Here is a 10,866-nt window from a genome sequence, read left to right on the forward strand (position 1 = left end):
TCATAACAACCCGATGGGGTAAGCAGTTTTATTATGCCAGTTTTACAGATGAGCAAACTCAGGCCTAGAGACTCAGTCATTTGCCCAGTTAGTTACACAATTAGCAACTATTGCACAAGTAGTCACACAGCTAGTAAGTTCTAGAGTTGGGGTTAGAACCTGGGTATTGGTCTCCAGAGTCCAGGATCTCAACCTCTCCTGAGCGGCCTCTCAGGTTGTTACTGGAATCTTCAGGTGCCGTTTGGACTAAAGATTTTCAGGCCGAGAGGCTTTGGCGTAGCTGGCCTGGCCACACCTGACGGCTCCCTGGAAAAACCTTTCGCTGGCTGGGCAGGGCCAAGCAGGAGCCCCTTCCGCCTCGCTCTGCATCACCCTGTGGGGCCCCTCCTCTTCCCCTCCCCTCCCCTCACGGGGGGCGGGAGCCCGGGAACAAGGAGAGAAATAGGTACAGGACCTCTGCCTTTCTATTGGGAAGCGCACCTGTCAGCCACTCACGCCTCAGTGGCATGCATGTAGCCACTTCACTCTCGTCCTAACACCTGATGTCCCCGCACATCTAACACACAGGGCAAGGTTGTCTTGGTTTCAGAGACACAGGGGCCTCCTTTCCCTTAACCCCAGGGAAGCAGTTTGGTGGGGGAAAGAAGAGCTGTGGGGTCACATGGGAATGGACGTGAATCCTGCTTCTCCCCCTGTGAGCCGTGAAACCTGGGTAGGTGACTCAGCTTCCATCAGCCATGGTCGCCCCCTCTACGAAATGGACTGGTTATTGGGAGAATGGAAGGTCTCCGTTCAGACATCAGGTCTGAGCTTGCAACACAGCAAACTGATCATAACTGTGAATATCAGCCATGTTCACCATGAGATGCAGCCAACACTGTTTCCACGCTTGTTCAGATAGAGATTTAAATCCCCTTGGATGCTGGTGTGTGTGCGTGCGTGTGTGCATGTGTGTGCGCGCGCACGTGTCTGTGCGTGTGTGTGCGTGTGTGCGCGTGTGTGTGTGTGTGTGTGTTTAGGAAGAAGAGTTGGAAGTAGCTACTATCCAAACCCCCCAGAAAAGGATGGCAGTCAGACATAATGAAAACTGGCCTCAAAATGAACTGAATTTGCAAACTTAAATTTTTCTGGATAGGGTTAAAGGTCAGCCCCTCTACATTTGTTAAAAGAGTCCAGCGATTTCTCTTACTAAAGTGCATTCCCCAAACGACACTGCTAGTGAAAAAAGTATTTCGTGACATTTGAGTGGGTGTGAGAATTAGGGAAGAATTAGGGAATTAATGAAAACAACAGTATTATGAAATCAGTTCTACTCATTAGCAGTGAGGTAGGACATTCAATAACGCTCCCCTGCCCCCAACCTTGAGTTACAAACCCCACTCTCACTTCTTAAAGCAGACTCTTGGCAGTGGCTTGGCGGGAGATACAGGAACCACCTTGCTGGGGCACTCTTACCTGCGGTTTTGAACTTCAGCTAGCCTCAGTTTGAGGTGATTGAATGGCCTCCACAGTAGACAATGGTAAAGACAACAGTGCCACATTAACCTGATTTCCACTGAAGAAAGATGTGCCTGCCTGGGGGCCATGCTCTTACTTTCCTCATGTCCTGATGGGGGCGCCAGGGAGCAGTGACGTCGCACCTGCCCACACCCTACCCCAGCCACCCTTCACATCTCTCACCCCCAACGCTTTGCGGAAAACGATTCTTGAGTGTCAGTGTCAAAAGGGAGAGACCTCCAAAATGGGTCATCCTGTCCAGCACCTTTGCCCAACTGGGGAGGTGAAAACCAAAGAGGAGGCGTGACTTCCACGAGGTCAGGCAGATGGTCAGCCCAGCTCTGGACTCGCCTCTGCTTCCCTTCCTGAAGCCCAAGCATCAGGAGGGCTCCGAGAGCCCAGGGCTGGAGTCCAAGGCAAAGCCACACTCAACGTAGCGTCTCTGGTCCTGAACACTTGGAGGGTGTACGCACACACACGAAACCTTCCTTCTGTCCTTCCAGCCTCCGGCTTCTTAGCCATGTAGTTCAGTAATTAAAGAAAAAAAAAAGGAAGCATCCCCAGTATTGCCACAGCCCGGGCAGTCTTGTGGAGACCTCCTTCATGGCCAGCATGGGTTAAGCATTGATGGATCGAACAGCTGTGTGGTTTTGGTGTCCTCAGCGTCCCTCTTCTTTCACAGCCCAGGGCAGGCCAGTCAGTGTGTGCTCTGCTCCGCACCTGGTGATGCTGAGCTGAGCACTGTTTTGAGGGTAGAGCATCTTCAAACCCATCTGCAAAGCTTTGTCCTAGGAGGGGTATCATTTTAGTCCATGAGCTCTGACTACATGCCAGGGCTGAGCTTTGCCCTTAGAAAGCACACTTCATCTGGGTCTGATCACCCTAATTTTCTCTGCCCCCATAGATTGCAAGACGAGTGATTGATAGAGAAAGGAAACATACATCTATGAATGTCTTGCACAGACCAGGCACTGTCACCTCATATTTTCTCACTTAATCCTCATTTAAAAGTCCATTTTACAGATGAGGGAGCTGAGGCTCAGAGAAGCAAACCAGCTTATCCTAAGTCACCCAACCATTTGCTGGGATTGGAGCCATCAGCCAAGATGCGAACAACCCTAAGAGATGCCACTGTTCCCGTTTTCTAGATGGGGAGGTGAGCCAGGACTAGTGGGCGTTTTGAATGGGATCCGAGTACTTTCTAGGGCTTTCCATCTGGCTGCTGCTCAGGGCCCAACCACCTCCCAAGTGTCAGGCATTTATTAGAGGACTGTGTGACCATGCCTCAAGGTCCTTAAAAGCCTGCGAATCCTTTGATCCAACAGGTCTATTTCTTGGAACTTATGCTAAGGATATAGTAAGATGAGATCCCAGAGAAGTTCACACAAGACAGCATGACGGCGAGGTTGGAGCGCAGGCTTCAGAGTTGGAAAGACTTGGCCTGGGATCCCTGCTCTGCTGCTCACCGGCTTCATGCCCACCAGCATTGTAACTTAACCTCTCTGATCCTCATTTCCCTGGGCATAATAACAGTGCCTCTCTCACCAGTGTGTGGTGAATAATAAAGAGTACCTGAGATTGTGAAAGTAAAACACCTGGAGAGGATCTGGTACACAGTAGGTGCTCATTAAATGTTACTCGTTACCATACAGTGATATTGTAAGAGCAAAAACAGAAACCACTTCCATATTCACCAGTGACAGGTTGGTGAAAACTTTAAAGCCATGCAATGGCATCCATGCATCAGTTTAAAATAATGTTATAGATGAGTATTTGAGTTGGAAAGATACTCACAATGTATTATTACGTGTAATAAATAGATGCAAAATATAGGTCGGTGCTATAATCTGATTTTATTTTTTGTCTAATACACACACCAAAAAGAAGGTCAAGGTATGTCCTAAAGCAGGGGTTTTCAAAAGTGATTCCCAGACCAGCAGCCTCAGGGTCCCAACCACCTGGGAACTTGTTAGGAATACAGATTCCTGGGCTTCACCCCAGACCTCCTGAATCAGAAACTCTGGGGGTGGGACCTGGAAATCTTACTTTAACCAGCTCACCAGAGAATTTCCTACATGTTCAAATTTGAGAATCACGGGCTGATGCAAAGTGTTAATAGTGGTTGTCTGAGGGTATTGAGAAATGGTAGGTGATTTTTACTTTATTTTCTAAACTTTTTAAAACAGTAAACACGTATTACATAATCTGGAAAAAAGAACACGCAAAAGATGGTTTTAAAATAAAACCGTATTCCAGGTTTTTCTATTGGATATAGCAGTACTGTGTGTAAGTTAAAAACACTCAGATATAAGCGCATTTTCCAGGGCTGCTCCTCTGTGAGTTGATATTTCCCCCTACTCTTCTGCAGGTGACAATTATTGGATACACCCTTGGAATCCCTGATGTCATCATGGGCATTACTTTCCTTGCAGCAGGCACAAGCGTTCCAGACTGCATGGCCAGCTTGATTGTGACGAGACAAGGTATGGATCACGCCTCAGCCCTGACGGCAGTCAGCATCACCATGTGGGCCCCGACCCCCAGCCCGAGTTACAGTTCATGGCTCTCATGACTTGGCAGTCATTACATCCTGCTATGAAGGAAACTATGACAACTGGGAAGCATCATGTATTAGATTCCATCCATGGAGAGAGTACTACCAAGATCAACTCCTCCAGACCTCTAGAAGCATTTGTGTGGAGTTGTATAAAAATGGACTTGTTCTGGGAGTTCCCTGGTTGCCTAGTGGTTAGGGTTCCAGGCTTTCACTGCTGGAACTGAGATCCCATGAGCTGCGCCACGTGGCCAAAGGAAAAAGAAAAAAGGATGAACTTGTTCCGGCCTCACCAATGTGAGATTGAGCAGAGCTGGAGCCCAGACTTTTTTTTTCTTTCTTTCTTTTTTTTTTGCAGTACGCCGGCCTCTCACTGTTATGGTCTCTCTCGTCTCTCGTTGCGGAGCACAGGCTCCAGACGCGCAGGCTCAGCGGCCATGGCTCACAGGCCGGACTCTCAACCAGGGAAGCCCGAGCCCAGACTTTTTATAGCAAATGCAATAGTAATGAGAAATGTTCTGATCCCAAGAAAGCCAAGCGGGTGTATCCTGTATCTCCAACTATTTTCCAATTCTCCTTCAGAATTCTAGACCTTATGTAATGTTATGGTTCGCTTGGCGGTTTTTCTTTGGAGCTAAGTGCCATGGGGTAAGCAAGGTGAGGAATACCAGTATGCTCTTTGATGGCAGAACAAAAGAGCTGTAAAGAGCCAGCCTTCCTTTACTGCTCCCTTTCTACCCGTGAGATAGCATCCAAGCCCGGACCACAACAGATCGTCCTCTGTAGATGGAAATTTGAAAGTATGGGGGGCAGGATGGGCGAATAATGGAGTGGAATCTCAGAGGAGACAGGAGAGGAGAGCAGTGTCCAGAGAGAAACTTGGTTTGGAAAGAAGGAAAAAGTTTTATTTCTTCGAGATAAAAGAAAGGGTTCATTAGTTGGTCAGTCAGTCCTGAGAAAACACGAATTGAGGGGAAGAGAAGGGTGGGGGTATGTTTGGCAGTAGGCTGGAGCCTTGAGGAGAATGGGGACAGTGGGGGACAGCAGCTGAAGGGTTTGGAATTGAATTGAGTGACCTTTGAGGTGAGTGTATTCATTTCCCAGGGCTGTCATAACAAAAGTACCCCAAGTGGGTGGCTTAAAACAACAGAAATGGATTCTCTCACAGTTCTGGAGCATAGAAGTCCAAAATCAAGGTGGCGGCAGGACCATACTCTCTCTGAAGTTTCTAGGGAGGATCCTTCCTTGTTCTCTCCCAGCTTCGGGTGTTGCCAGGAATCCTTGGCTTGTGGCTGCATCCGTCCAGTCTCTGCCTGTGTCTTCATGTGGTATAATTCCCTCTGTGTGTGTTTGTCCAAACTTCCTCCTTCTTATAAGGACACCAGTCATTGGATTAGGTCCCACCCTAATTCATTATGACCTCATTTTAACTGGATCACATCTGCAAAGACTTTATTTGCAAATAGGGTCACATTCACAGGTTTCGGGTGGACATGAGGGCTGGGCACTATTCAACCCAGTACAATGAGTAAAAGGAAAGCCGATGAGCGCCTAGGGCCTGGCCGATGTTCAGTGACGTGAATTTGGGAGGGATTCTGGCATGAATTTGAAGTCATACCAGCTCCAACAGCACACAGATGAGAGATCACAAGTTCATCCAGAGCTGGGGTTGGCTGGGTGGACACAATGGAAGGTCAAGGAGGCAAAAGAATGTGCCATTTAAACAGCTGGCCTTGGAGTCCAAGCTAGTGGGTTGGGGGTGGGGGTCATGATACTAGAAGATTCAGGGCTTGGAGGGGAGGGTCCCAATGAGGTCAACGGAGCTCTGTAGGAACAAGGACAGGTGGGGACATCATCTCAGAGTGACTCCTGTGAGATGTAGAATGCAGAAACAGGAGGGGTGAGGCGGGGGCGGGAGTGTATAGTTGTCGTGAGGGTGATGCTGACGTGATTGGCAGAGGGTCCAGCAGACCAGGTTAAAGCCTGGACAGATTCTTTATGGCAGGGGATACAGAAACCTCTGTTCGGAGTCCATCACACAAGGCAGGAGCCGTGCGGTGAGCTCTAACACAGAGGCTCTGCATCCTGGGCTCCCTGAAGGCTCACAGCCCAGAGCGTGGTCCAGGCCGGCAGCATCAGCTTGAGAGAAATGCAGACTCTCAGGCCCCGTCCCAGCCCCACTGAATCAGAGTCTGCTTTTTTTAAAATAATTTTTATAACTTTATTTTTTTTAATTTAAATTTATTTTAATTTTGGCTGCGTTGAGTCCTCATTGCTGCGCACGGGCTTTCTTTTAGTTGCAGCGAGGGGGGCTACTCTTCGTTGCGGTGCATGGGCTTCTCATTGCGATGGCTTCTCTTGTTGCGGAGCACGGGCTCTAGGCATGCGGGCTTCAGTAGTTGTGGCTTGTGGGCTCTAGAGCGCAGGCTCAGTAGTTGTGGCACACGGGCTTAGTTGCTCTGCGGCATGTGGGATCTTCCCGGCCCAGGGCTCGAACCCATGTCCCCTGCATTGGCAGGCGGATTCTTAACCACTGTGCCGCCAGGGAAGCCCCCAGAGTCTCCTTTTTAGCAAGACCCCCAGTGAGTCGTGCGTTCTTAAAGTTTGAGAAGTGCTGCCGTAAGATTTCTCAGAGGGCAGTGCCTGCGCAGAGCAGTCAGTCAAACCTGAGAAGCTCTCCTCTCTCTTCTCCCAAACCTGGGCATCCTTGTGCCTCCTGACCCATCCGGCTAGTGCCTGCCTCCTCACCAGGGGCAACTAGCTGGTCCAAAACAGTTGCTGCTCTTTCCTGTTTCACAAAATCCTGGGATACTGGGAGGCAGGTTTCCCAGAGGTACTGCCCCCCGATAGGACTCAGCTGCCGAGGTTTTGAAGGCACTCGGATCAGTGCCCAGACAGGCAGGGAGGGAGCTGTGAGGCTGTTGAGGGAGGCATTGTGTCCTGGAGGTCAGCGGATGACAGCAACAGGGCGGGAGGAAGTGGCCTGGCTATACTAGGGGGGCAGGAGGTCAGATGGAGGTGAGGCAGTCGTCCGGATGCTCTTCTGAGTCTCTGCGAGCTTCTCAGCGACCAAGGCAACTTTATGGGCACAGGCCTGTGTGTTTCAGGCTTGTTCATTGCACGGACGTTTGTTTGTGGCCAGATTATGACAGTCGTGTCCATTTAGGGCTAAGGGGCCAGGTGAAAACAGGTTCAGCCTGTGTGAGTCTTATTTGTAAAAGTTTGTTTACTAACTTTTGATACCTCTCAAATTATTAAGTTCCTAAGACTGTGTGGCTTTCATGAGACTGGACAGTGGGGCAGGAGAGGGAAGGTGGTGACACAGTCCCTCACCTCTAAGATGCTTCTAGTCTGGTTGGGGGGAAAGAGTTCACTCTTGGGAGACCACCCAGGCATAAAACCTGATGCCCTGTCATCTGGGTCAAGGTCGTGGTGCCATCACCTGGGTCACAAGTATACATTGAGGATGAGGCCCCTTCCCTCCCAGAGCACCTGGGAGGCTCAAATAAGAAGCACATAGTGGGTCCTCCCAAAACACCGGCTGACACCCCTGGCAGGAGGAATAATGAAGGGCTCTGGATTAGTTTCCTAGGTCAGCGGTAACTACCACAAACTGGGAGACAGGAAAACAGAAACTGACTGTCCCACGGTCTTGGAGGTTAGAGGTCCGAGATCAGGGTGTCAGAAGAGTTGGTTCTCTCTGTCTGTTCCAGGCCTCTCTCCTTGGCTTGCAGATGGCTGTCTTCATGTTCAGATGGAGCGCTGCCTGTGTGCATGCCTCTGCCCTAGCAGCCCCTTTCAATGAAAACACCAGTCATATTGGATTAGGATCCACCCTAAGGACCTCATTTTAACTTGATTACCCCGGAAAGACCCTGTCTCCGGATAAGGTCACATTCTGAGGTATTGGGGGTTAGGACCCCAACATATGAATCCTGGGGGGTCACAATTCAACCCACTACAGGGCTCACATGTAAGACTTCATGAAGGGAGTGGATCTCAGTCCTCATTAAAAGGTTTTAGAAATGTGGGGTCCGTGAGGAAGGAATTCCTTTCTAAGGAATAGCACTGATGGAAATGGGAAGGAACAGGGGTTTCCAGCGACCTGCACTTAATGCATGACATGTCGATTGTCCCCTGCAGGCCTTGGTGACATGGCGGTCTCTAACACCATAGGAAGCAACGTGTTTGACATCCTCGTGGGACTCGGCGTACCGTGGGGGCTGCAGACCATGGTTATTAATTATGGATCCACGGTAAGTTCGTCTCACTTCCTTAGTGAGATGACGCCATGCGCTTTACAGGGAGCGGTAGTGGTGTTGGCCCTGTGCCAGCCAAGGGCTGCGGGGGATGTACCGCCTCCTTCTCCTTGGCACGCTGGCAGCCACTTTGTGCAAAGGCGTCCCGAGCAGCCTGGGCAGTGCCTGCAGGAGGCAGCCCGTGTGTGCCCTGCACTCACGGGTGCTTCGGCCCCGTGTCTCCGCCCACCGGCACGCCTCTCCCCTCCCAGTTCATTTCCTCAGATGAGCAGAGACCTGGATCCATGCCCACGTGCTCACCGTGAACACCCACCTGTGGCTTCCAGATAAGGGAGGGGATAAGCCCGAGCACACTGGGCTTCCAGAACGGATGGGGGCCTGAACAGCCCAGAGGTTCAGGGCATGTGTTTGTTTTTCCAGGTGAAGATCAACAGCCGGGGTCTGGTCTACTCCGTGGTGTTGCTGCTGGGCTCCGTTGCTCTCACCGTGAGTTTTTGCAATTCCAAAATAGAAGCCTCACACGTGCATCATTTCCTCTGATTGTGTGCAGTCTCTGAATCCCCTCCCCCTTCCCCTTGGCAGTGAGGGGTAAAGTAGTAAAAACATGTAAATTCACAGATACCCCCCGAAACACTTTCTGCCAAGAATGTTGGCACCAAACACTGCACTTTTCCCTGAGCCACTAAGGAGTCCCTAGAGGAAGTGAGTTACGTTTCCTCTCTTCTTGCTGCCCGGTCTGTCTCCTCTCACTAGTGCCAATAGGAGACAAGTCCTCCCCCAGCCCATCTGAGCTGACATGGGGGCCTCATGGTCAGGTCTCGGGGCTGGCACACCGTGATACTGAGGTCTCCTCACTCCACATGCCCCAAACTGTGCTAACTCTACCTCTGCTTACTTTATTCCATCCTTACAAGCACCTGGTGATATTCTACTTTGCAGAAGTAAGCAAGGCTCAGGGGTTAAGTAACTCGCCCAAGGTCACAGGGATAGGAAATGACAAAGCTGGGATTTGAACCCACACTGGTCTATCTCTAAGGACCCATGGCATTGCTCTGATGAGGTAACTCTGATCCAACCCTTAGGAGGCCTCAATTCAGGGATAAGAAAGAAGGTTGTAAAAGGACAGGTGGGCAAGTCTGGAAAGAACATAGAAAGAGGATGTGCTCCAACCCCGTCTCCCAAACACACACACACACACACACACACACACACACACTCCTAGCAGAAGTTTGCCGGACGTGGGCCAGCGGGAGCCTTGGAAGTTTTGCTGAAGAAGGCTGAGGATGCCAAGTTCTGAAGCAAAGGGAAGACCCAGTGAAAGTCCCTGGTTGTCACTAAAGAAGGCCCGGGAGGGCATGTGCATCCCCAGGAAGTGGTATACGTGCCTGGCAGAGCCGGTGCCCTGAGGCCAGCTGCTGTGTGTGCCTGGAGTCTGCACCCTTTCATTAGACAAGCATAAAGCCTGCAGGGCTTATTCTGATCAAACCAAGGATCTACCGGCAGCACCCCTCCACTCTTGCCCACCTTTTGCAGAAAGTTCTGGGGTTCATCGTTCGTGTGTAGTTTTCCAGTAAAAGTACCTTTTGTAGTATTTCTCTGCCCCCAAGCCCAACACTCACACCCTCTCCTTCCAGGTCCTCGGCATCCATCTGAACAAATGGAGGCTGGACCGGAAGCTGGGGATCTACGTGCTGGTTCTCTACGCCATCTTCTTGTGCTTCTCCATAATGATAGAGTTTAACGTCTTTACCTTTGTCAACTTGCCGATGTGCCGAGAAGACGATTAAAACGGAGCCGCTGCCCCCCGCCCGGGAGCTCTTCTGGACGCTCCGGTGCTGGCGTCCTCCTTCTCCTCCCCTCCCCCACCACGAGTCTCTCCTGCATAGGCAGCCACCGCCTGTTCTTTCATGCACGGGAAGGAAGAGCCATCGTGGTCTTTGTGTGGTCACGGGCCAGGCTGCTGGGCCTCCTCCGCCTGGGAGTTCTGCCCCCCAAAAGGCAAGATTCAGGGGCCGCTGTCTGAGCAGCTTCGCAGCCCTCTGAGCCACCAGCCATAGGGACGTGGCATGTGTCTCCTCTTTTGGACACTTGGATCACAAGGACTTCTGTGTGCTGGTTGTCCTTCTGTCGCACTGCGGCCTTGGAAGTGAGGCGGGCGGTGAACACAGGGTCTCCTGTGGCAATGCAGAATAGGAGTGTTGTTCTCAAGGGTCCCTTCTGGGCCAGAGAGTGTGGGCTCCTTGGGCAGCGTGTGCTACTGCTGGAGGCACTTACGGTTTGTTGGGAGTTTGGGGCTGTGACGGCAAGCACTCCAACCCTTTTTCTGAAAAAATTGCAAGAGTGGAAACAGTTGTTCACAGCAGAAGAGAGAAAACGAGTGAATATTCTTATCACTTTCACTGATGCATTCAGAGAACGAGCAATGAAACATTACAAATAAAATGTTAGCTATACATCTTCATACTTGAAAAATATCATTCCATACAAAGAACCTTGATGGGGCCCAAAAAGGTAATGCTTATGGAAAACAAATCCTATGTATATCGTGTTGCACTG

General features: G+C 50.6%; 1 protein-coding gene across 1 annotated transcript in view; it reads left to right on the forward strand.

Annotated features, from left to right (window-relative positions):
- SLC24A4 (solute carrier family 24 member 4) overlaps positions 1-10,127 on the forward strand; it is a 171,212-nt gene extending 161,085 nt beyond the window's left edge. Inside the window, exons 14-17 of the mRNA XM_032620049.1 lie at positions 3,866-3,980; positions 8,195-8,307; positions 8,731-8,796; positions 9,945-10,127. Of these exons, the coding sequence (XP_032475940.1) occupies positions 3,866-3,980; positions 8,195-8,307; positions 8,731-8,796; positions 9,945-10,097 (447 nt within the window). The 3' untranslated portion in view covers positions 10,098-10,127. The remainder of the gene's footprint in view (positions 1-3,865; positions 3,981-8,194; positions 8,308-8,730; positions 8,797-9,944) is intronic.
- Positions 10,128-10,866: the final 739 nt, after the last annotated feature.

This window comes from Phocoena sinus, chromosome 2, assembly GCF_008692025.1.
Source record: "Phocoena sinus isolate mPhoSin1 chromosome 2, mPhoSin1.pri, whole genome shotgun sequence".
Lineage (NCBI taxonomy): Eukaryota > Metazoa > Chordata > Mammalia > Artiodactyla > Phocoenidae > Phocoena > Phocoena sinus.